Below are 27,606 nucleotides of genomic sequence, written 5' to 3' on the forward strand. Positions count from 1 at the left end.
AATGATTCCTAATGAAAACAGATGAAATTCTATGACATGGACATCCATTACTTTATGCAGAACAGCTGAGGTCACTTTTTTGGATACATCATATTAAAAACTATCTTTCACCTGTTAACTAGTGAATATTTGGATGGTAAATACATTCGATGCAAGAATAAAGTTTTTTAGAGATCTTATAATCCTAAGGTACTGCTCTTCTGGCAGGGCGGGTGTTGTAGCTTCCTGATGTTTTATGTGAAGACTCATATGAGCTGATGACCTAAGTACAGTGCTTGATGGAGACTAGAAGAGTGTTTATGGTGTTAATTTTCCTCTATCAGTTTCTAGAGTATGCTATCCAAACTGTGATGTCAGCATCTTCTTATGAAATTCCTTTAAATGTTAATTATTGCAGCAGTTCTGTGGCACTCGTAAAAGCCTTGAAATGGTTGCAGCGAATGTGTGGAGGTCATTCTCAAGTTTAAATGCCAGACAGAAAGAAATATTCCCTACAGTCAATGTTGGTCACTACTTTGCTGAAAAGTTTTCTGCACACAATAGCATACCATTTCATTTTAACAACCTTCAAATGCTGTTTGTGTTTCTGGTTTACTCTTGAAAATCTGTTGCAAGAAAGAAAAGAGTCAAAGAATTCAGTTGAAAATGACTGATGTAATATATCTACTCTTTTTTGTTGTTGTTTTTGGTTTTTGGAGACAGGGTTTCTTTGTGTAGCTATGGCTGTCCTGAAACTAGCTCTGTAGACCAGGCTGGCTTCGAACTCATAGAGATCCACCTATCTCTGCCTCTTGAGTGCTGGGATTAAAGGCATATACCACCACCTCTCAGTTTATATTTTTATATGTGAGAAGCCAGGTTTGACTTTTCAAACATGAGATAAGTTAGCAAGAACTCATAACAAATTGTTAAGAGCTGCATCTAGCTATACAATTTTAACATCAATAGTAAAAAAAAAAATAGAGCGAGGCAGAGATTACTAAGCCTGAGTTACACATTTAATCAGAGAAGCCAATGGTCTGTGGTCACTGCTGAATGGTGACGTCTTCCAACTTATTCTTCTGAAACATTGTGTGTGGCAAATCTCATCATCTTGAAATCTAGAGACAATAAGTATCCACCTCGAAGAATTTAAAGAGTAAATGCAAACTGCACTCTCCTTGTAGGCTCCTGTGACTCTATGCCACATCTTACCATTAAGCTGCTCCATTCATATCTCACACAGTAGACACTGAGGGAGTTCTTTAACTCCTGTCTATCCTCTCTCCACATGAATTACTGATTTCATTATTAAAATCATGTATTATCAGGACACTGGAACACCTTTGAAAAGTCAGTTGAAAAATTCTACCGCCAGAGTACAAGGCATCTGAGGTGGCCTGTGTGCCTTCATTGTCCAGACGTGGTTTCTGAACAGGGCACCATCATGCCCCAGCTGGCATGACCTGAAGCCATGGTATTCTGGTTGTTTCCTGTGACTATTAATAGTTCCCCAGTAGTAGTCAGAACAATGTGCTCCCCAGTGATGTATCGTAATTCCTGAAATCCCTGAATATGTCACTTAGCATGACAAAAGGCACTCACCAGATGGCATTAAATTAAGGATTTTATGACGGGGAGATTGTCATGGGTTATTGGGTAAGCTTTCTATAATCCAAAAGTCTCTAATAGGGAAGCAGGACTAATGGTCAGATCTGAAGATACTATACCCTGACTTGGAAAATGGAGGAAGGGACCAGAAGACAAGGGGAATACAGGTAATCCTTAGAAGGTGGAAAGGAAATGGGGTTCTCCTCCAGAGCCCCCTAGAAGCAACAGAGCCACCCATACGTGATTGTAGCTGTGAGTCTGCTGACTTTCAGAACCAGAAGATGTTAGAGCCACTGGGTTTGTGGTAAGTTATTAAAGCAGCAATTTTCCATCTCTGAAGTATACTCTTTATAGAATACATACAGAGCCTGTAGTATGAAGCTCTGACCTCGAAAAGCCAAGACTATCAAACTGAAAAGTTTCTGTGTCAGTCTCTCCCTGGGTTTGGTTTTAGGGGCCTCTGAAGCTGAATAAGGTTCTTTTCCCAGCCTTTCCATGGGTTGCTACAGATTTACTATTCTGGATTCAATATTCCTATCAGAAAATAAAGAACAGAAGCACAGAGCCACTTTCCAAAGTCATAAATGTAGAGATTGCATGAGCCCCATTCCATCCAGATAGTCTCATTTAGAATCGAGACACTTGCCTTCCAGGATGAAATGCTGTACTGTCCAGTCAGCACCAAGACAGAGATGCTGCTGTGGGCTAATGGGAGGGAGAAAGAGTGGATTTTTTTCCCTTGAGGGTATAAAGTAGGAAAAAGCGAATAATGAGTATTGGGCAGGAGAGCCTCATTTAGTCATTTAATTCTGTGTGGGTAAGCAACATCTGTGAGAAAGCTGTCTTTCCTCTCAACTTACAGACATTTATAACCGTACCAGAAGGAGGTATAAACACATCATGATGAAGAGAGAGGATACACTCTAACTGCAGGCTGTAGTAAAACCTATAGTGATCCCAGAGGTCTCTTCCAGTCCCCAGCACTGAAGCATCTGGCCCTCTACATTCCTGCTCTCATATGCTTGTCCTATCTCCTGCAGTGATGAAGACTGATTCCTAAGACAGGCAATTCCACATCTGGAAGGATTACTTTCTGACAGCGCTCCTGTTTAGCATAATCTTTTCATCGCCACCACTTACTTTCTTGTAAGTCTGAACCAGGGGTTTGACTACAGGTGACTAGCAGAATGCACTGACAGGGTTTGAAACATTAGATGCCTAGAATGCCTGGATCAGTGAGACTGGAGACTGTACACCAGGATTCTGGAAACTCTTCACATGAAGCCAGAGTTGAGAATTACCAGCTCGCACTTGCTCTCCATGGTTACAAATCCTCACCTGCCCTGAGTGTTCTCTTCATTAGCTGTGGCTGTCAACTGTTCCTTTGGAGTAGAAGGAAGAAAGCAATTTGAAGCTATCATGAGTGGCCTCTGGGAAAGAACCCATAGAAACATAGAAAGCTTTCAGAGGAGACCCAGCGGCGCAGAGCGGTAGTGGGATAACTTGATTTCTTCCATGGTTGCATAAGCCTCTTTAGCAACAGACAAGTCTGATGTCATCGAAAGTGTACTTAGAAAACTTTTGTTATTCAAATGTCATTGGGAAAAAAAATCAGACAACCACCAAAAGGGAGAAATATTTGCAAGCCATGTATCTGATTAGGGTCTGGTATTCAGAATATGCCAGCAACTATTGCCATTCAATAATGAAAACAGAAATAATGCAAGATGTACAAGAGGGTCTGGGAATTTGGCGCCATTGGTACAATGCTTGCTTGCCTTGCCTGCATGAAGGCCTGGGTTCAACACCCAGCACCAGCTATGGTGGCACACACATGCAATCCCAGCATGCAGGAAGCAGAGACAGGAGGGTCAGAAGTTTAAAGTTATCTTCAACTACAAAGAACTATGAGGTGAGTCTGGACTGCATGACAACAGATCTCTAGATCCATAGATCGATAGATCGATAGATAATTAGATAGATAGATAGATAGATAGATAGATAGATGAAATAAAAATAAGCAAGAGACTTAAACAGATATTTTTCTAAAATAGATGTATAAAAATATATCAGCTTTTTCTTCCAATTTCTCCATAGAACATACATATTAATACTTTGTTACCGTACTATTTTTTAATTTTATAAAATTTACTAACATTTTTGCTTCAATTTTTAAATTGCTCAAATTCAGAAAGCAATGGACCCCTGGGGCAGTTGGCTATTTAGGCAAGTCGTCCTAGATCTGTCCCCAGATTATGATCTGAGGCTTTGGCGATGGCTGATGGGTCTTTATTTTTTTGAGGAATGCTGGTAGCTGGAATGGGTCTGGACTGTCTAAAACATGACTTTGGCCCTCACTCATAGCAATGGTTTTAGTCATCCTTCCCAAAGAGATGATCAAGAGATTCTTCTGGTTTAGGAGCTAATGAAGCTGTTAATTGATAATTAGAGTATCAATTACAAGGTTAACTGGTAAGAACTGAGTTCATGCTAAGGAGTGGGCCAGACCAGGATACTTAACTTTAGGGGAGAAAGGTGGCCACTCTGCTGTAGTGGTGAGACTATGGCCAAGTGGTCTCTAAGGCTTTAGAAAACAACTGGGGTTTTGGGGGAACCTGGCCCTCCCAGCACTGTGGTCAGGAAACAACCTGAGGGGAACATGATTTTATCCATATGAGGACTTGGGCAAGCTCAGGACACAGAAACTGTGGGACGTGGACAAAATGAGTTACAACATCAAACATTGCCAAGCCTTGGGAAGCTTCTTTCAACTGTCAATTTGACACTATACTGGGCAAAAAGTCCCATGCAAAGTAGAGACTCACAGGGAACTAAGGAGATGCTAGTCAAAGAAAGGAAATTTCCAGTTTACAAGATGAGTAGTGCCCATCGAGGTGACTATAACTATAATGGTAATGCTTGTGTGAAATCTGAAGAAGATAGACTCTAATGTGAGTGTGTGTGTGTGTGTGTGTGTGTGTGTGTGTGTGTGTGTGTGTGTGTGGAGAGAGAGAGAGAGAGAGAGAGAGAGAGAGAGAGAGAGAGGAGAGAAAGAGCTGGCCATGGATGTGTCAATTAGCTTGATTGTGGTAAGCCCTTCACAAAATATGTGTATTGAAGAATCTTGTTCTATGCTGTCTTAGGGCTTCTGTTGCTGTGAAGAGACTCCATGACCACAGCAACTCTTATAAAGAAAAACATTTAATTGGGGTGGCTTACAATTTCAGAGGTTTAGTCCATTATCATGGTGGGACATGGCAGCATGCAGGCAGACATGGTGCTGGAGAAGGAGCTGAGAGTTCTACACCTTAATCCACAGGCAATAGGAAGTGAACTGTCACACTGAATGTAGTTTGAGCATAGAAGACCACCCCCATAGTGACACACTTCTTCCAACAAGGCCACACCTGCTCAAATAAAGCCACACCTCCTAATAGTGCCACTTCTTTTGGGGGCCATTTTCTTTCAAACCACCATACATGCCTTAAATAGATACAATTTGAATTTGCCAATTACATTTGGGGAAAACTATCGCATCTCTCCTACTTGATTATTTAGTCTTCTGGATCTGTTTCCAGTCCTCCCATTGACTGGCCTGGCCTGTGTTCTCCTCTCTATGTTTTGAGTAGGACTCCAGCCACTTTCTTCAATAATTCTGATTATTCACTTCAGCTTTGCCTCTTGTCGTCCCCAGTACCTACACTTCTTAGCTTATCATTTCTCCAAGAACCCTGTCCCCCAACTCCAAGCCCAACTTCATGTAGTTGAAGGAACTCTGCTACCATGCCCCAACACCCACTCGACTGGTGATGCTGACTGATGCCCTTCGCCAGCAGGGCACAGGGTCTTCATTTCCTGCTCTTTCTTCTTTTGTGTGTCCTACTTTGGATATATGTGTTTGGACATTCCACACTTGGCCACCGTACTGTGTCGGATTCCCCGTCAATCTGTATCTTACAGGATTAATGAAGGGATACAAAGTAGGTCTCTTCTCACATGCCAATTCTAACTGATTATCAATGGATGCAGCAAGTGTGGTGTTAAGAGGAACAGCAGTGGACGTTGGCATGTAATACTCAATTAGTCATGCCTGCCTCTGTGAAGATGTGTGTAGGGTTTTTTCTGTGCTGTGAATGAGAAATGCACCCCATAGGCATATGTATTGGAGGACTTGGTCTTCAGCTGGTGCTGAATGGGACCATCAGGAGGTGGCGTTTTGCTGGAGGGAGTATATCACTGGGGTGAGCCTTGAGGGTTTGCTAAACTGGCCTCATTTCCTGTTTTTCTCTGTGTCTTCTGTGTGCAATGGATTGCGATCATTGTGCTTCCTGAATGGCGGGCCAGGCTCATGCCCCTGCTCCCAGGCCTGCCCTCACAGGAATGGACTGGATTCCCTCTGAACTTTGAGCCAAAAATGAACCTTTTGTTGTTGTTGTTATTGTTGTTTTTCCAAAAGTTGCTTTTTGTTAGGGTGTTTTCTGATAACAGAAAAAGTCACCAGTACAGTCTGGCCTTTGAAGAGACAGCCATCTTTGGAGGGGTCATTTTTTTTTTTTTTTTTTCCGGGACTGATACATTGACTGCACATGCTTGCCACAAGTTTTTTCTTTCTTCTACCAAACCCTGGTATTTTAGCTATAATACTTCCTTGAGGGAATGCAATGGTCTTTTCCATTCATGTTTGCTATAGAACATCTGCAACTCAGAACTGGGGGGATTCTGGATTATGTCACTTCCCCAAAGAGAAAATAAACAACTGAAGTCTTCAGCAAAATCTATTTTGTGGCTGCAGCTTGGGAATTGAATGTAAAACTGAATATAAACTTTCTAATCTCATGTCTTCTAGGTTGAGCTGTCCCCCCTATTCAAGAGTTTAACTCCCCATGACTGTTGTTTACTTTTTGCTGTCTGTTGTCCCTAGTCACTGGTTTCTCAGGACAAAATGCTGCCTTGACTTTGAGTTGAAATACAAATGAATATCCAACTTGTGGGATCTCCACCCAGAGCTGAAGTCCCACTCACCGCAGAAAGTCAGGATCCCACTCACCAAATCCCATAACATGTCCGGCAGTACTTGATATTCCTATAACTGTCATTGCTGCCCAGAAGCACTGACGTAGCTTACCTTGTAATGGAAGAGAAAGAGTCCGCAGAACAGGCTGTAAAGATCCGCTGTGAGCAGAGAAAGGTTGACAGAGGTGGCACTGGTTTTCTTTATGACGACTGGCATAAAGCTGTAGAGACCAAACATGCAGGCACTGAAGCCAACATAGAGCAGTCCTGTGGAGCAAAGAGAAGACAGTGTCAGGACCTCCTCGGGGCATCCGCAGCATCCGGACTTGGAGGATAAGGGGATGGGGCACATCATCCATGACTCACTATAGGTAGTTTTTTTTCTTTCACTGCATTGTGTAGTGTTGAATACTGGCTGGCACATACATAAAACATAAAATGGGAACTTGAAATTTGTGCTTGGAAAATGCAGGCTCTGCTTCTTCCCACATAGCTGACATCCTGCTGTGCTTCCAGAAAAGCTTCTTGGTGCAATGTTCAGAGGCTTCCAAAGTCTGCTGCACACACTCACACACACACACACACACACACACACACACACACACACACACACACACACATATGCACACACACCTGAGGAGGTCAGAAGAAAGCATTAGACCCCCTAGAGCTGGAGTTGAAAGCCACTGTAAGCCTCCCAAATATGGGTAGAGAGAACCAAACTCTGGTCCTCTGCAAGAACAGCAAAGCTTCCTTAGTTGCTGAGCTGTCTCTCATGACCTGTCCATGCATTTCAAAACATTTTAACCTCTTAGCTTTTACTTGCAAAACAGGAGTGAATGAAATACACTATGTACTGCTCTCAAGAGTAAACTACACAGTTACTGAAATTAGAGACCTGAACTTAGACTACCAAACTGAAGACTTAAACTACATCTTTGAACAGACAATGGGATTGCTTCAAACAGGAAATCTGTTCATCATTTCTTTAAAATGAATAAATTCTGCTCATCTCTACACCGAAGAAATTGAGCATTATTCTTCTGTCAGCTTTCCTAGGCTGTTGTGGACTCTGGACATATCATTGGTAGTACTAATTCCATGAGTACAAGGTTTGGATTGTCTATAGCAGCATTCTATAGGTAACTGTAGGCTCCATCATTTCCCAGACATTGAGGTGATATGTATGCACAAAAAAAATCATGCTCATTTCTCTGCTTGTTCTCTGAAAGAACAAGACATGGTACAATTCTAGGGTTCTCTGGGTGTTATACAAGTGAATCTTGGATTAAATGTGTCTGGTGTGGAATGTGAACACTTTGCTTCCTTTCAATCCTGTGAGCTCAGGGGAACTTGGTCACAATCAGATGTCCAGTTCCTCTGATTAAGATCAGTGATTCCTCCATTGTTTTGCTCCTAAAGGACACAGAGCTTAGTCTATACTTCTGATCCTAAGTTTAAGAAAAGCTACATCAGATACATATGAAAGTCATTGTGAACACTAAGCAAACAGTACAACAGCCCCCTCTAGTGTGGTGGACATGCCCTCCACACCAAGCCAAATGATATCCCTACTTCTGGGTTCAGTAAGCTAGGAGACCTCATTGCATGTATACATTCTGCCAAAATCCTAATAGATGCTGTGTGACTCTCCATCAGAAATTTTAATTCCATAAAAATAGTCAATTTCCTTTCACTTGAGTTTTATGTTACTTACAATTGATTTTCCTTTTAATCAACTTACAAAAAAAATAACAAAGACTAGATAACCTATGACTAATGCACAAGAAGACCCGAGAATTAATTCAGAATTCCTTATGAAATCTGCCATTAACAGACTAGGAACAAGTTCTACCCTTTAGTTATTCTACTGAAGACAATCAAATTTGAGTAGAATATAGTCCAGACACACCAGAACACCAGAGCCTTTCCTTCTCTCTCTCCCTCCCTCCCTCCCTTCCTCCCTCCCTCCCTTCCTCCCTCCTTTCCTCCCTCCCTTCCTCTCTCTCTCCCTCCCTCCCTCCCTCTCTTCATCTCTCCCTCTCTCCCTCCCTCCCTTCCTTCCCTCATGTCTGTTATCTTGGGCATCATTGATTTAGCTTATAGGATAACTGTGGTGATATATTGTATACCCTAATAAAATTTGCCTGAGGATCAGAGAAGCAAAGGAAAAAGCCACAGCCACCACCTCTTACCTCACCAACCCTTCAGGCTGAAAAAGCCTCAGCCAATAGGCTTCTAGCCAGATGAGCTTCCTCAGCCAAAAAGACTTTAGTTCCTATCTCCTCAAGCCTTATATCCCTTTCTCCACCCAGTCATCACTTCCTGGGATTAAAGGCATGTGTGCTTCCCAAGTACTGGGATTAAAGGTGTGTGCTACCACTGCCTGGCTCTGTTTTCTCACCTAGACTGAGCCAATCTCATGTAGTCCAGGGTGGCTTTGAACTCATAGAGATCCAGACAGAACTCTGCCTCCCATGTGCTAGGATTAAAGGTGTGTGCCACCACTGCCTGGCCTCTGTTTAATCTAGTGGCTTGCTCTGTCCTCTGATCTTCAGACAAGTTTTGTCAGGGTACACAATATAGCACCACGTTGGTAAGATGTGGTGGCTTTGGCTTGTTCCTTTGTCTCTCTGATCTTCAGGCAAATTTTATTAGGGTACGCAATATATCGCCACAGAGAACTGTGCTAACAAGCTCTGGACTCCTAACCTTCTGTCTTCTTATCTGGTAAAACATCCATGGACACTGACCTGTGGGCTCTGATGGTTTGTGTTCACTCTCTTTTTCAACTAATTCTTCATTGAGAATCTAGTGTGCCCTGGGCCCTCTGCTTTGGGCTAGGAATCCGTCATCATGGGGGACAGACAATAAGCTCAGAGCTGTTCATGGTGAAGGAATGAAAAGGTTCCTCAGAGAGAATGGCCAGGGCTTGCTTTAGGAAGGATTCTCAGCTAAGTCTGCTCTGCCAAGGTGGCATTGACTTTGAATGTGAGGACCAGGAGGAGGTTAAAGGAGGCAGAGATGTCTTCACCTGAAAAGATTCTCAAGGAGGGGAAAGTTATGGCTTATTCCAGGGGCTTCCAGAGGCTGGAATTACTGAGTCGTAAGAATGAGGTAGAGAAATTAGGGGGGCTGTAGCTCATACGGTGCCCTGTGTGTCTTAGAAAGAAATTTCTATTTGCAACAGGAATGCCCTGAGCAGTTTGCACCAGTGACCTAGCACAATCTGATCCACATTTTGAAAAGATGACTTTGGCTACTCTTTGGAGGAGGAAGGGAATGGGGACAGCACAGGAAGGGAGTTGTGAGGAGAGTGGCATCTGTGCCCAGGAAGGAAAGGCGCATGGTTCACTTGGGGAGAAAAAGGGAAGAAGTGCCTGGGTCTGTGAATACTGAGTCAACCTGTTCACGGCTGGAAGGTAAGCAGTGGGGGCGGGAGGGAGGGCATCAAGGAAGAGACTTGCTCTCTACTGTAGCAAATGAGTGAATTGTGGTGCCATTGTACTGAGACGGAGAGAGCCATGAGAAGATGGGGTTTTCAGAGAACGTGAAACAACACTTGAACGTGTTGGTTTAGATAATTATTCATCATTCATGTGGATCTGCCTAGTAGAGTTCTGGATGGGTCGTGAGCAGGCTCAGAGAAGAGGCAGGACTTTAAAAATCACATTTACTGACCTAAGTAGAGTAAGAACTCAGCTGTATAATAGACCATCACCCTAGTAATCTGGTCAACTCAGGATAGTTCCAGTTTAAACATTCTTCCTATATCTCACAAAGCTGCTGAAGTTAAATGTGGGTGAACTACACCATCTTAGCTGATGGCTTCTACTGAGCCAGTCAGGGCTTTTGTGTGTGGATACCCTGATTTGTGAGTGAAGCACAGTCAGATAACTGCATGATTAGACAGAGGGAGAATGGAGTACTGCCACATCTTGCCCTTCTGCTGTTCTGAGGTAGACATTAGGTAGTTAATGGACATTAGCAGTTCACCTCAAGACCCAATTTGCTGTCCGTGGAGAGTTTCCAATCATTAGACACGATCAAACAAATGAACTATTTTGGCTAGCAAATACATCATGATTATATTAAGTACATCTATAGGCAGAGCATGTATGTAACCAGTTCACATTTGCAATGTATTTTCTCACTAAGTTTAGAGTTTGGTTTCTCTTGTACTCATGCACTGAAGAGATTTAATGTGGAGAAACTGAAAATAACACTACTGGCTAAATTGATGGGGTCTTTACTATGTGTCATGGGTAATATATGCATTAGCTATTCTTAAAAGCAATGCAAAAGAATTTCTGTTGCTATTGTAGATAGGAGATGGATTTATTGATTTTTTTTTGATCAAGAAACACAGCCCATACCAGGTAGAGCAGAGGAAATTTAACAGAGCATATGCTACAAACATATTTGAATAGGTGACAGGGGAAATAGGGGTGGAGAAGAAACTAGAGACTTGTAATAACTGTAAATTATACCCCATGATGTAGAGAAATAAAGGCAGAAGTTGTATTACCTAAGGACAGAAACTAGGGAAGTATCACAGAGAAGACCACAAGGGATTCAGCTGTTTCTGGAGACCTGACCACAAATAGTATGGAATAAGGAAAAACACCCACTTCCTTTCTTCTTCTCTTTGCCTCTCATCACCCTCTACTTCCTCTCATTGGCCAAACCTGCCCAGCCTGGGAAGGATCATTTGTATGTGCAGAACAGGGGGGTAGGAAAAACATTGATCTGTAAGAAACAGGCCAAGGACCCTTCCCTTAGCTTTCATGGGTAGTCTGAGTTCTGTAAATACATGCCACTAATGTCTAAGGCTGAGTTACTCTGAAGATAAAGAGATAAGGGACATTCTGTTTGACAAATGACCATTCCATTTTGTGTATGTGTATACATTGTGCACATAGTGGGTGCCTGTTTGTGATACATGATTTTATCTCCTCTTTTCCTTTGAGGTCCTACTGGTGTTCTATCATCCCTTTGTATAAACTAGACTAAGACTTTTTATTAATAATAGCAAGATACAATGATTTCTCAGAATGTATATACATACACACTATGGGCCAAATATATCAAGAGCATTTGGCTATCTGGATTTGCTAAGATAATGCAAATTTGTTCTATCACAGGAAACTGAAAGCTTGGTCAAGTCATCTCAGAAATGTAGGCGTAAGTTTCAGCCTCATACATTCTTTTGTGTGCCTTTGTGTACAATTCTCTCTCTCTCTCTCTCTCTCTCTCTCTCTCTCTCTCTCTCTCTCTCTCTCTCTCTGTGTGTGTGTGTGTGTGTGTGTGTGTGTGTGTGTGTGTGTGTAGATCAAAGATCAATATCGAGTGTTTTTTCAATCATTCTTCCATTGATTCTGAGACAGGAAGTCTTGAGGAACTCAGAGCTCACCATTTAACTAGACTAGCTGGGCAATAAGGCCTGGGAACTACTTGTCTCCGCCTCCCCGGTGCTGACATTACAGATGCACTCCACCAGGCCTGGTTTTTTACCTGAGTTCTGGGGATCTGACTTCAGGTCCTCACACTTTTCAGCCATCACTTTGCCCGCACATCTCCCCAGCACTCCTCAGTGCATTCTTAAGGAACCTTCAGAAGTTCCCTGCTCTGTGACCACATGATTCCGTTGCCAGGTAAGGTAACAAAACAGTCATCAGCTGTCACATCAAAAGTGAAAAGGCACCTCCATGTAAGCGAGCCTATTTCTACTGACTCCCAGAACTCCTTTCCTCCACATTTGACTTTCCCATCAGCTTACATTGGTTCATACACCCATTAACACAGAATGGCACATGAGATAAAGGGACTATTTAAGTTGTTTACTAGATTTCTGGCAGTGGGCCTAAGGTTCCTGCTCTGGGGGAGGACAGTTTGGCTGTATTGAGTCCTATGTTTTACTCGAGTTTACTGATCAGATAATCACAAGCAGTCTTTCTGCTCAGTAGAGTAGAACAAAGGAATAGAAACAATGATAACCATTATCCTCTTGCTTTTAATCACTCTTATCTTGAAATTAGTCCACACACTGTACAACAACAATAATCCATTAAGAATAATCTTCATATCCAGAAAAGAGAAAGCATTTCTTTTTCTGCTTTTTCTGTAGCGGGGGAAATACTCTCTGCGTTGATAACTTAGGATAACCCAGAGATTCTGTGAGGTATATTAGAATTGTAGACAGAGAGGGGTGGGGTGGGGTACTCACTGACGGATCATGGTAAATGAGGATAGTCTTGGATTCTGTGCTCCCCAGCCCCATCCTGTGTGTTACTGGGAACTGATCTTGGGTCCTTGGACATACCAGGCAAAGACTCTACCTACAGACTATATTCCAGCCACCCCGGGAGTCTGTTCTCTTAATCAGCAATATGTGCTCTTCTCCAGGGCACAGCCATGAAGGGCAGGGCTCTTGATTCACTCCTGGCTGACCTCCTGAAGTATGTGGGGGAAACATAACAGGATGTTGACCTCCTCCAATGTCTCCCTGGTCCACGAACTTCAGTGGCTGCTCTGCCATTTCTCAGTTACCCAGAAGACTGTGCAACATCATCTCAAGCCTCTGCTCTTGTCCCCCTGCTTCCCTTTGGTCTGATCATTAGGACAGAGACCCATCTTTTCTGCTGTCGTTCACTCATCTGCTCATTCGATGATCATGGGTTTACTGAATGTCACGTGTCTGTAACTGAGCTGCACAACTAGACCCTGTACTCGATCCAAGCGAGCTAACAAGGACAAAGGTGGCTGTGGTATAAAATTTCCAATTCAAGTGCCCAGGTGCTTCAGAAAAGGGGAAAAATGAATATTTGATCCTATATCTAGGCCATTTGGGCCTCATTTCCTACCAGGAATTAATTTGATGGCCCTGTGATATGTTCCTTTTACACAGTCTTCATCATCTTGAGCTGCAGGGGACTGACATCTTAATGGCAATATGAGAGCTCAGGATAAAACTACCTTGTGACGGCACATTTAACTAACACCGAATTATAACAAAGTCTCAGCGGACATGCACAGGACATCTATGTAATTAGAGGACAAATTCCTTTTGATTACGGCCATTACCATCAATATCGAATTAATTTACCCTCACAGACCACTGTATGTGAAGTGCTGTGAAGCATTAGTCATGTTTAAGAGCCCTGGCTTCTAGAGCTGCAAAGGCACACACTTCCGGCCCCTGCAGCTGGTTTCTCTCCCCTTCCTCCTCTTCCCCCTCCCTCCTCTCTATTGATTTTCACTTAATTATGACATTCCCTATGCATACTTAAGAAACAAACAAACGAAGGACTCTGAAACAAACACAGGGGTAGGTTAGCCCTTGTTTGAAGTCACCGAGTTAACCCATCTGGTCATACAAACGCCTGCCACTCAGTCAGCCACCAGGGGGCATAGTACTGGTAGTATTATGGTAGTATGCTGTGGGCTGGGAGTGGATACAGTGCTGCAGAAGAATATAAGTCACTGATGTCTTTCTCAGTGGAAAGAAAATATACTGAAGCTATCATGTATATCAAAGCTATATATACTGGGGGTGGTGGGGCAGCACCTGTATCCCCGCAACCCCGATTTACATTTATTCTGCACACATATTACATGTACTACCCCACCTGGCCTAAACTGGTGGTTCTCAACCTTCTTAATGCGAAGACCCTTTAATATAGTTCCTCATGTGTTGTTGTTGTTTTTTGGCTCTTTTGGGGGGGCACCACCCAGCTCCCAAATAAATCACACACGGAAGCTTATTCTTACTTATGAATACCTGGCCTTAGCTTGGCACAGTTTCTAGCCAGCTTTTCTTTACTAACTATCCCATCTACATTTTACCACTGGCTTTTCCCATTCTCTTACTTCTGTAAATCTTACTCTTACTCCGTGGCTTGCTGTGTAGCTGGGTGGGTGGCCCCTGGAGTCCTCCTCCTTCTCTGGCTCCTAGATCTTAGACCTCTCCTCCCAGTTTTCACCTTCTATATATACTCTTCTGCCTGCCAGCCCTACCTATCCTTTCTCCTGCCTTGCTATTGGCCAGTTCTTTACTAGACCATCAGGTGTTTTACACAGGCACAATAACACAGATTCACAGAGTTAAACAAATACAATATAAACAAAAGTAACACACCTTAATATTCTACTACACTCATATTGTGGGAACCCCAACCATAAAATTATATTGTTGCTACTTTGTAACTATACTTTTGCTTCTGTTATGAATTGTAATGCAAATATCTGATATGTGACCCCAAAGGAGTCCCGACCATATGTTAAGAACCAGTGGCCTAAACTCAAGCCATTTTCACTCCTGGTATCTGTTGCTTCATGATAGACTTTATGAGTGCATTAAGGGGCATTTCATCCTAGGGCTTGCAGAATGATCATCCATTAGAGTATCATCACGGATCTGAAAGCCTTACCCTAAAATTTTTTAGAAGAAAGTGAGTTTAGAAACAAGTGGGATCTAAGATGCCCTAGATGTCTCTGGAGTAGTCCAATGCCTGTCTAGTATTTCCAAGGCCAGTTAGAGATCAATTAACAATTTCTTAAGTATAAGTGCTCCCTTCTGAAAAGGTTCCAAAGAGCCCAGGATGCCCATTATGTTGTTTCTTTTCATGCCTTTTGCTAAGTTCAGTTTTCCCCTTTCCCAAAGTGCTGCTCCTTAATGATCACATCAATTCTGTATTTCTTGACTGGAGCAAATTGCTCTCATTTCTGTACCACTACTGCCTTGGGCCTTTCTTTTCTGGTTGGTCTTTAACCTAATAACACACTTTTGTGTCTCCCATAAAACACCTTGACAGTGTTAACTGGCAGAAGCTCACGCAGGAAACCAGATGATTCAGGAAATCCAGTCCCTTTATTGTGTGAAGGACTTCCCACCGTGGCAAGGTAATTTCATCTCCTTTTGTCCCCTGCCATTCTAAATCCCTTCCTTGTCTGCCCCATCCATCCCTTTTCGCACAACTTTTCAAGCACATTTCTCAGATTTACTAATAAAAACGTAATCTTAAATGAGCGGATGCCTACCTATTTGCCAATCCCAGGGCACCTTTAGCAGCTCCTTGTGTTCCATGATGGCTCTGTAGAGTCAAAGGAAATGGGCAAGATGATCACACACATTGCTTCCTTTTTCTGCCATTTACCATATTTACACAAATATTAACACAACCAATTAAACTTCAGAAATAAATTGGCCTCTGCAGAGTAGCCTTGGTCTCTCCCTGAAAGGTCTTGCTACATGGGTCCAGCAGCAATGAAGGTCTGGTGGAGTCTAAACCACACTGACCTCAACCAAACAGGCATTTTGTTCTTTTGGTTTCTTTTTGTTCATGTGCTTTGGGGGAAGCACATGGTAAGGTTCAGAAAACTCTATGCTTACAGGCTTCATCAATTTGCCCACTGAACAGTCAATGCAGCAGTGATTCTCAGAATTGCGTGTCTCATAGCCATCTAGAGAGTGTTAAACGACTGTCTCTGGAACCTCCTTCCTAGACCTTCAGATTCAGGTGAACTTGGAGGGGCTCAGGGAGGCGCTTTGCTGATAACTAGTTCTCGGGTGATGGCAGTGTTGTGGTCCAAGGACTGAAGTGGAGCAGGAGGTGAGGGTGGTACCATTTCAACCATTCTACCAGCAAGGGTGTGGGTCCAGCACACCCTTAGCTTATTTAATTCACCAAACAAAGTCCTTATCTTGGGAGCAGTGCCTCCCTTCAGAGCTCCACTAGCCATGACATACTGTAACCAAGAAAAAGAGCAGATCTCTGGATATATATTTTAGATGCAAGAATATGAATAATAATGCATAAAATGAACCATCCATCTACAAAATGTCAGCCATGAGTAGTTTACCTAAATAATCCTTTCTTCCTCTCACGAAGATGAATCAACAAATTTAGGAGCTTCAAAATGCCACTACACTTTCAAAATGAACCCCAAATAAACCCCCAGTTTTCCCATTTCTATGTACCTCCTGGAGAGTTTGCAGTACTTCAGGACACTGAGGTTTTTGAGGAATGTGCTGGAAAGAACCTATCTATATACATAATGTTTCAGGTGATGCCAAAATATTCTCAAGTAATTTCTGACAACAACAAACCTATACAGTTACAAAGTGTTTGTTTTGTAGAAAGAAATGCCATGGAATAGCAATTGCTTATTTGGTGAAACTGGACCGCTCCTCATATGGATTGAAATGTGTGTTCTTTATTGGTAGGGAATTATGCTTCATCTACAACAAATTTTGAGAGACCAGATAATGCATTAAGGGATAATTTTTGCTCCAGTTTTGGAATTATTGACAATCTGGTGTATTTTGCTTTATGGCATTTAGTAAATCTCAGTGTTCTGTCCTATCTTTTTAAGGAAAAGAGAATGCTAAATTCTGATACTTAATTTGAAATGTGGTTCATTCTTGTGAACTCATGGGCAACAAAGAACACCTATCAAAAGCAATTTTATTTTTAAAATGGTTTGTCATTTATGTATATGAGTGTTTTGCCTGCGTGTATGTCTCTGCACTACATGTATGCCTGGTGTCCAAGGAGATCAGAAGAGGGTATACTGGGACTGGAGTTATGGATGGTCATGAGCCTTCATATCGATGCTGAGAATGGAACCTAGGTCCTCTGGAAGAGCAGCCAGTGCTTTTAACTGCTGAGCCATCTCTCCCATAAAAGAGCAATTTTAAAGTAGACATTTCCTAACAACTATCACTAATAAACAAAACATATCCCCCTTTGAAGTGCATCATATCATGACCTTTGTGATTTGCTTATAACTTCTTTATGAATTATAACCCAGTCACTGGGAGAATGAATGTACTTCTGATTCTTCAAAATCATCTTCAAAATCTATTAAATATTTTGTAATAATTTAGAATACACTTACTTTGTCTGGAAGTAATTTACTAATGAGGATATAGCTTATAGATTGAATAAGATCTTTGTGCAGGAGTTTGATGATTGCTTTTCTGCCTTGGTTTTTACACTCTCAGGGCAAAAACTATAAAAATAAAACCCACTCATTTATAGCCTATGTTTCTTGTTATTTTTACTCACAATTGAATTCCACTGAAAAATGCACCAAAGAGACCAATCATTCCCAGGAACTCCACTCTGCTCAGAGTTCGGATGATGGATTCTTCCCAGACGTTAGAGATGCCATACAGCGTGGCTCCTCCCAAGACGAGGAGGTCCCCTACCAGCTTATTTTCCCCTAGGAAACAAAGAAAGCAGATGGAGCCTCAGGAAAATCTTCTTAACACGAACCTGGCACCAGAAAACTGAGCCTCTCTTGTCTACTTTCTTCTGACACTTTTCTAAGAAGCTCAGCAATTTCCAACTGAAATCAAGCAAAGGTTTTAAAAATATGTTTTCTCGACATGCTAGGATATAAAAAGCTACCTATCTTAATGGAACTGGAAGTTTTCCTGAAGAATGAAGTTTTCTTCAGTTTAATTCTCTCCAAAGGCCATGTCTCTGTCCAGGGATATGTCTGCAAATACGTGCTAATGTGTACATGTATTATTTCTGTTTAAGGACATTTTCCAACTGTTTGATGAAACTGTCATAAACCCAACAAAGTGAATTTCTACCCTCTTCAATGTACAGAGAGAAGGTATAACAGCAGTCAATACTATGTTTTGACCATTGGCAAAATGGGTAAATACTTAGACAAGGGACCAATGGGATTTGTGAGATTCCAACTTCTCTGACACAGTTTAATATATAATTCACCATAATATTAATATTTTCTTTTTCAAACAAAAACCACATTTGTTTTAAACTCAGTTTGGATTGGTTCTCGTTTATGTCCAATTTTTAATAAATTCTTTATCCCATAACAAAGTAAAGTCATCCCACTTCAGGTAGTGTGGATGGAAGCCATGGAAAGAGAGAATGAAGATAAGCAGTGGGAGCTCCCTGACTGGAGGACTCTCTCTCTCTAGTGGCTTCTGACTCGGTGCATCAGGTGCCAGGCAGCTGTCAGCTCCGCAGACGCACATCTCTGAGAGAGAAGTGAAGAATGTGAAGGATGTCCACGACAACAGCCCTCTTCAGGAAGAGACTCACCTTTGGAATCTTTGGATTCTGAGAGTATCTGAACAACCCCAAAACTGTAGAAGAAGACAGTCACTATTCTTTGGAGAGCATGGAACATTCTCTAGGTAGAGAGTTCACATGAATCAAAGCAGGGCTCAGATGGACTTCTGTATTTGGTCACCTCAGAATATATCTCTATGCTAAGTGGCATCACCCTTTTCCAGGCCAAGTCCCACTCCTGGTGACAGGGAGAGGGAAGAGAGTGGAAGAGACCCTGAAAGACAATGGCTTGTTGGAGTTACTCTCAAGGAAATGAAGTTGAGGATGTGATTCTGGGAGGGCTGCGAGACTTCCTTGAGTCCATGAGTTGCTACCAAGACTCTTCAGCAGATGAGCAGAAAACTTAATGAAGCCCTGATGAGAAAACAGACCTGGGGGAAGGCGCCCTGGGCACTTCTGTTAGAGAACTGAAGACTACCATAATAGGGAAATTTTTAGCAACTGATTAATCTTCATGTGTCAGCTACTCAAGTATGAAAATCTTTGAATTTGACATAGTCAATACTCTAAATTCTAAAGCACATCTTTTAGTCTCTTTTCATTCAGGAAACATTTCAGACTCTTGTAATGACATTAAATCATTGTTATGAATATCAATTATTGTTGTACTAGTAAAATATAGAAGGGCTTCTTAATAGAAGTCTTGGTTAATATAATTAATTTTCTATGAATAGATTCTTGAAAATGAAGTCATAATGAAGTATTTTTATAAAAATTAGAGAAACGTAAGTCTGTCTTTTAAAAGTCCTAAAAAGTGGACGCTGTTTTTGGTGAATAGTCTTGTACAGTTATTTATCTTTTAAGACTTATTTTTATCCACGTGCACACATGGACATCATATCTCCAGTAGCTGTTGTTGGATGCCAGATGTGAGTTCTGGAAACCAGAATCAGGTCCTCTGGAAGAGCAACAAGCACCATTAACTCTAGCGTCCCATCCATCCATCTTTTTACAGTTATAGGCTAGTCTGTAAATTGACCTAGTAAAGGAAATGTAGTTATCAGTACTTTAAATTTTCATTTATTTTGTGATAATTTTTGTTAATAATATAATTGCACGTAATTTCCAGTTCAGAAATATTTTCAAAGTTATCTTGACAATATATTACATAGTATTTATTAAGACTTACCAGTAATTCTATTAATCAGTTTTTAAGTTACTTTAAAGTGGATATATGTGCATATAGCATGGGCTACAGTTTGAACTTAAATATCCCTGAAAGCCCACATGTGAAGACTTGGTTCCTATCATACAATGCTATTGAAAAGGAGTCGAACTACTAGGAGGCAGGGCCTGAAGACATAAGTTGTCTTTTGGAGCATGGCCCTAAACAGGATATTGACACATAGTCCCTTCTTCTTCTCTTTCTGTTTCTTGCATGCCATGAAGGGAACAGTTCCCCTCTGCTGTATACTTCCACCATCATGTACTATGCTATACCATTCTAAATTCCCAGAGTATCTAAATGAATTATCTGACTGAAAATGTCTTGACCCCTCATATGTCAATATTTTGAATGGTGATAGCCTTCATTTTAGGTAGAGCTGAGTAAATCACACCTGTAATGAACTGCAGGGCCTTCCTTTATTTTGTTTTGTTTTCTTTATCTTAAAATGTTATTATTGCAAGAATAAAATAGTACATAGAAAATGTTAGCATACCACGTCACACAACTTGTTCATAAATGGTGTGGTTTTTTTTTTTTTTTTTTTTTTTTTTTGGTTTTTCGAGACAGGGTTTCTCTGGAACTCACTTTGTAGAGCAGGCTGGCCTCGAACTCACAGAGATCCGCCTGACTCTGCCTCCCGAGTGCTGGGATTAAAGGTGCGCGCCACCACCGCCCGGCCATAAATGGTGTTTTTAAAGGGCCAATCTTCATTCTATTTGAATAACTGTCTCTATGGGTGGGACATTTCTCATTCTGGAATGCCCATGGTTTCTAGTCATAATTGTTTTTCAAGAATTAACTTTCCACATTAGATTTTTGTTTCAACACATCTTTTTTAGATTTGTTATGTGTAGTACTAGGGGAAGGTTATCTAAGAATCAAGAGGTACCATGAGTTTAAGAATGAGCTTTATTATTGGGACTATTGAGAGACTGCTAGTTCCTTTGATGAAAATATACCCATCCCCTTAAATACACTGAAGTTTGAAATATAGAACTAACTGTCTTGTTTTCATGGAACTCAATGTTAACTTTAAAATCTCACATCTGAGCAATCCTCCATCCTGGGCAATCCAGGACTCCTTTACTCTAATTAACTGTTTTAAAGCACCTTCATCTTTCCCAAACAAGATGCAATTAGAGAAAAATAAGACCTGAGTTGAATAGAAAAAAATACTGTAAAGATTTTTCCATCTGAGCCACACCATTTGCTTTGATTTTTGAGGATGACACATAAAAATTTTTTCAGAGTTATTAGGATAAAATGAGGTAATGTATGAGAAAGTCCTTGGCAGCATGGCATATTCAACAAAATGTCACTTTTATTTGATTGTATTGAGCTGTCTGGCTCTTTATAAGTATTTTCTTTTTCTTGAAATAAATGTAAAGTTATAGCGAATAATAAATTGTTGTCATGGGTAACCAACATCATCACAAATGGCCCGAAAGATGCAATAAACATGGTAGAAAGGGGCTATTTTTAGGAGAAGCAATATATTTTCTAATAGGGCATGATTTTAATTTTTTGTCTTCATCTTATAACTTTCATCCTTTCTATTTATATCCACAAGTTAGAAAAGTAGAGGCCATAGTGATGTATCTCTGGGGCTTTATGGAACCATGTTTACACATTCCAATGTTTCCAATATTCTTAGAGTCTACTAGATGACTCCCACCACTCACATCAGCAAAAGTATAGATGGCCATTCAGAGAGGCCTGTGATGCAGATGGGAAACTAAATGATACAAGGAGAGTTTACATCTCAGGTCCACTGTTTTTATTGACCAACTTGGAAAAGAAATCTACTTTTGACGAGCTTAATGGTGTAGAAAGTTTTTATGGTGGGTGACTAGCTGTGGGTGTCCAATTGAGGTCTCTCATGCTAGGAGATTGGGTGTGTTCCTTTGACCCCTGTCTGCAGTAGGCAGACATGATGGACAGGTGTCATCAGCAGCATTTATTGTCACTTCCTTCTGGGCCTGGACCTATTTTTTATATGCAATTGCTGATATCATCTGAGAAGGTTCCTTCACCCAGGCTTAAATCAAGGAGGAGTTCCTGGTGTGCAGAAGAAGAAACATGCCAACAAAGAAAATTAAAACAATTAACTATAATGAGGCCAAAGTAATTGTGAGTGGGCTAAAATCAATGTGTTTGGGGACAGAACTGTCAAAATCTTAAGCTAAGAGAAACAGGATTTAAGCAATATAATAAAAAATAAAGTCAGTCATTCTCTTTTCCTTTGAAAAGCTCTTGATATGATTGTAATAATTTATATGAGTCAAATGATTCATTAAAGTTCTTATGAGTACCCAAGATATTACAGAAACGCCTGGTGGTCTTGGCTGATTAATGCAATTGAACCCACTGTATTACAAAGGTAGAAACAAGCGAGATAATTTTTAGCAATAATGCATACAAATTTTAAAGTTATACTGATTCCAAAAGCAATATGTTTTTTTAAAAGTAGCTTATATAATAGTTGAGATTTCTGCCAAAGTTAATATTTTATAGAGATAAAGTATGTGTAGTCAATGAGCCCTTGAATTTCATATTTGGACTGGCCTTAAGGCATTGATCCATACATTTGGGCACCATTTTAGTAGCACAGAGTGTGCTGTGCAGTGATAAGATTTAATTCCATTAACATGGGTGCTTTGCATGTCACAAAAGGCAATGCTGTGAGCCTCACACAGGTCCACAGGTGTTTTATCCATGTCTTCATTTCAATGAGAAGTGACAAGTGACCACTTAAGGAAAGATTTAAATGGATTTGTTGACTTTTTCTTAAATAGTGCTGTTTTCCTACCATTTCAGAGCCCGAAGACATTTTTTACAGAATTAATGTATACAATCTAGTAAATCAGTTCAAAGTTAACTCACTATTGGAGTTCAAAACACTCTTGAGTTATCAGAACAGCTGCCTTGATTGCCTGTGGAATAAGATGATGACTAGAATGGACAGCTAGGGTCAACAGCCAAGTTTTCTAACTAAGGGTACATACTTCTGTTTCATATGTGTTTATACAGTGCCAAGAAAGCTCAGAAAATTGTGGCCAAACTGTGACATTACATCAGACAGAATGCTCTCTGTTGAGTTCTGAAGAGATTCCTGTCAAGACCACTGGCTGTGTATGAGGCACACAACCAGATCTTTGATACACTATCTGTCAATGACCAATGGAATGGAACAAGTTTTTTACAAGGGAGAATTGGGGGGATGGTAAGTATATATTTCTAAGCCATTTGCTGAAGTAGGGACTCATAACCTTCCAGCTGTAGATTCAGGAGACTGAGGATGTCTCCTTTTTATTCTGTGTTGTAGCTTTAGCTGTTAGCAATGTGGGAGGAAGAAAGCCTGCCTTAAATGTTGGAAGCTCAAGAGTCTAGCCACTCCCATCTCAGCACTATGATCTTGGATAACTCATTTGGTTTTCCCAGAACTTGATGTTCCCTCATGTCAAATATAAAGGAGGCTGAAGAAGGTCCTTAGTTTTTGCTACAAACTTCTATGATGCAATATAAGTGACGTCATTTCAGAAATTTCATGTAGCTTTGTCTCATAAAGCAAACTGCCCCAATTTTGAGTCTTCATTATCCAACTTGTTAGAAGAAAGAGTAATTCCAATAACTTTTGAAGGTGAGTACTTTCTACTCCACTTCTGATGACAGCAAAGGGGGGTTGCCTTTTTTTTCTCTTCTCAAACTCTTTCTATATCACAATAATTGAAACCTATTGAGAAGTCCTTCCAGAAACCACTGGGATCAGGATTTCCCAACAAGATTCACAGGTATTTGCTGACTTAATCACAAAATTCTGTCTAAGAACTCTCTAAGCTGTGATCAGTTTAACAACTCCTTCCATCAAAACAAATAAACAACAACAACCACAACAAAAAACCCATGAATAACCATGCATGAGATGGGACCCAGCCTCTGGAAATGACCCAACCTACTCTGGTCTTCAGATCATAAATAGCTATTCTCTGGCCTGTAAACCAATGATCACCCAGTAGTTAGGAAGTTTGGTCTTTCCCTGACCTGACAGAGTTGGGGCTGGGTGAGGAGCAGTGGGGAAGGCTTTGAGGCTGAGTTGCTAATTGACTTGTCAATACTGCCTTAGCTCTTCTAGGCCAGCTGCTCTGACTTTTAAAGTTTCTGTCACATAGATGGTCCCCTCATTTTAAAAAATTGTGTGAATGTCTCTGAATTTTACATCTTATATTCACCCAGGACATATGTATCAAGGACCTTATACGTGCTACTATTTTGGGTGTGGGACAAAAACATGAACATGAACACAAACTCTGCCACAGGAAGAACCCGGCTCGTAGGACTCCTATTTCCAACCATAGACATTCCAGGTCTCCTTGTGATCCCCCTCATAGAGGTGAGAGACCTAGTGACCACCCTGAGACTCACCTGCTCCCTGGTGCCTTCCCACGAGCACGTCAGCTCCCACCATGCAGCCCATGCCCAGGATGCAGACCACGATGCCGATGAAATGCACAGCCTTGTACCGGATCAGCAGGAAGAACCAGGAGAGCAAAATCACCACCGGGATCACAAAGCAGTCCAGGAGCTATTGGGAGCATCAGGGGAAACAACAGGGAGAGGTTCAGGGATGTTAGGACACAGAAAAAAAGTTCCACGCTGCCAGAAAGTCCTTCCCAGAACAGAATCTTCATGTAGAGCCAGAGCCGAGGCAGTTGAAGCTCCCTCTGACCTGGACACAAGACAGCTTTGTTTCTCACTTAATCGCAAACATCCTGAGGCTTGAAGAAAGGGAAGATGACAAATGGATAAGACTGCACGGGTGTGAAGGTTTTCTCACGCTCTTCTGTGTCCAGCCAGTTTCACTGTCCATCTTCTTCAGGGCCTTGAAAACTTTCCTAGGAATACCTGGGCCATGGGGAGGATACCTTGAGTCATTTTACATGGTCCCACCACTTCAGGAGTAGACATGAGAATGAAAGGTGAGGACACAGAGGTCTTACAATGTTTCATAAATTCATAGAACTTAGAAAATGTGCACTTACTATTTCTTAGGCAATTATCTCACTTCTAATACTGAAGTCTCTAATCTAATAGTTGTTGTTTTCATTTTAATATTACCATACATATTACTGTGACAAATAGTGTGACACAAGTCCCTGAGAGCCAGAGCAATTGTCCTAGGAGTGGGGAGTAAAGAGAGAATGTGGTGATATGAGAGGAGCGAGAGGAATCCTGTGCAGAGAATCAGAGCCCTTACTCTGTGGCATTGGGCTACCATGTAATTGGGGGGCCTCTAGTTCCTACTAGAAAGACAATACACCATCAACCCACCATGGTGATCAGGGCAAAGTTCAAAGTTAATGTGTCGGGAAGTATTTTGTAGTTGGGTATGGTGCCTCACACCTGTAATCCAAGTACAGGGGAAACTGAGGCAAACAGATCATGAGTGTGAGGCCAACCTGAGCTACATAGTGAGACCATGCCTGAAAAACAGAGGAAAGGGCTGAAGGTGTAGCTCAACAGGTATATTGCTTGCCCAGCATGCACAGAGCCCTGGGTTCAAGCTGCAGCACAGCATGAAACAGGTGCATGGCAGTGTGTGCTTCTGAGCCCAGAGGAAGAAGGACCAGAAGGTCAAGGTCATGCTTAGATACACACTGAGTTAGAGGTCAGCCTGAGCTGTATGAGGTTTTATCTCAACAATAACAAAATTGGTTTAATAAAAGGCTATATAAAAACTGAAGTAAAAACAAGGTGTTTTAAAATACGAGTCCCCCAAAGACTGTTTATAAGCCTCCAAATGCTTGAGGCTCCCTGAACTTGGATCTGTCCCTATCGACTTTGGTAAATCGTCTAAAAAATCACTGTCCAATGTTGGGTCTCTCCATTAGGCAAACCAACGTCCCACAGGACTTCAACTTCCATGTTCTGAATGAAAGTTGTGTGATTTGCCATACTGCTTGTACAAATCCTTGCTAGAATCCTAAGCACTTGACTTTCATCCTGCAGCAGCCAGCAAGGGCAGGGATTTCTAATGTTCCTCCACTCCTACGGCCTACCTCCCTTGATCAGTACAGTCTGATCAATCACTTCCATCTTGTAAATGTCTGCCATCCATATTCATGCCAGCCTCTCCCACTTGTACCATCAAGACTGATCTAGCATCCCCTCCTACTGGGAACAATCCCTTCCTGCTAGCCCCAGAGGCTTCTTTCCTGGAGCCCCTCACCTCCTTCTGAAACGGTTCACTCTAATTCTTGAGCTTCTTGTCTCCCTTCCCTTTAGCATGTATTTTATATGTTACCTCCTCAAGAAAGCCTCTCATCTCTGAAGATGCAGTCAGGTCCCCTTTGGTATTTTCCTTGCACATTTTTCTCCTTGATAGTTCCCGTTGCAACCCAACTTAATCAATATATCATCTTTGGCATAATGTCAGACTTATTCACTTGTCTGTTTCCAGCATGCAGAATGCTGCCAGGCCCATGAAAAGTACCTGTTAATAGTTCCTGAACAAGAACACAAGGATTTCTAATGATCTGAAGCATCAAAATCCAGCCTCTGAGATCAGTAAAGTCTGGGAAAGGTTTGGGTGTTCACATGTTATTTCTGAATGTCAGACTAGTCAGTTGGCAGCATAAACAGCACTCAGAATCCCGGCTCTCCCCAAAGATGTTTGTGATGGAAACAAACTCTCATGCATCTCTATGGATTGGACTTCTCTCTTGTCAAATGACAATGGCACTCAGGGTACCCAATCATCTCCAGGGTTGCTGAAAGATAACAAAGTCACAGTAAGAAAGCATCATGTGACTGTCATGCCCAGTAATATCACGAGGACTGGGGGTTGGTCTCAGGGGCACAGGACTCCCGGAGGGGCTCTATATAAGCAGTGGGAGTTGGTGGGATTGCTTTAGAGCGGCCCACGGTTGCTCCCTGCGCAGTTAAGCTGACAATGTAAGTTAATGACCTATCTGATGGGGTTGTATGCAGGATGTTAGATTTTACAACTGGCTTCAGATGCCATGCAATGAAATGTCCAGTTTGCCAGTGAAAATTGTTCACTACATATAATGCAGTCATTGTTTCCTTTTGCAAATTAAAACTGATTGGATTAAGTCGAAATATTTCACTACATGCCAGATAGTTGGGACTGCGTGTGACTGGAACAATCTTTCTACAAAACTAGAGCCTCCCATTCCTGAATCATTGGGGGCAGACCAGTACATCATCCAGGCTTTGAAAAGGGCTTTTTTTTTTGGTCTCTCAGCATCACTGGAAACACTAGAGCACTTGGTGAGCCCTGAGATCTGTTGCCTCTCGGTTTGGGTATGAAAACCCTTGTTTGTAAGTATTAGGTGGTCCCAAGGAAGAAAAGTGTTGAAAAAGAAGAGAAGGGAAATAAAAATGTCATTAAACCAGGGCTCATATGATGCTAGTTCAAGAGAACTTTGGTTTTCAGCATGGGGAGGGGCTCAGTAAATGATGCTTGAATGAGAGACACATCCCTAACTTCCAGAAGGGACATCAGAGATAACCCAGGTCATTACTGGCATTCAAGTCTTCATCTTGTAAGATGGTCTCTTCTCTCTGAAGAAAGTTAGCACGGCTGCCCTTGCCCTTAAAGCAGGCCTCCACATCTACCAGCGCCCTTTCAGGGTAGCATCTCCCCAGTTCAGATTCTCCATGATTCAGCTCTTTGAAAGTTGGGCACTCACAAGTCCCAAG

At 41.6% G+C, this 27,606-nt stretch overlaps 1 protein-coding gene across 1 annotated transcript in view; it reads right to left on the reverse strand.

The window, feature by feature from the left end:
* The window catches only part of Slc35f1 (solute carrier family 35 member F1), a 415,476-nt gene that overhangs the window by 22,208 nt on the left and 365,662 nt on the right, over positions 1 to 27,606 (reverse strand). The window contains exons 4-7 of the mRNA XM_052751337.1: positions 24,307 to 24,466; positions 17,673 to 17,829; positions 15,643 to 15,695; positions 6,716 to 6,870 (exon numbers count right to left, since the gene is read on the reverse strand). Coding sequence (XP_052607297.1) covers positions 6,716 to 6,870; positions 15,643 to 15,695; positions 17,673 to 17,829; positions 24,307 to 24,466 — 525 coding nt within the window. The remainder of the gene's footprint in view (positions 1 to 6,715; positions 6,871 to 15,642; positions 15,696 to 17,672; positions 17,830 to 24,306; positions 24,467 to 27,606) is intronic.

The sequence above is a fragment of the Peromyscus californicus genome, unplaced genomic scaffold, assembly GCF_007827085.1.
Source record: "Peromyscus californicus insignis strain IS unplaced genomic scaffold, ASM782708v3 Scaffold_22__1_contigs__length_63687245, whole genome shotgun sequence".
In the NCBI taxonomy this organism is placed as follows: Eukaryota; Metazoa; Chordata; class Mammalia; order Rodentia; family Cricetidae; genus Peromyscus; species Peromyscus californicus.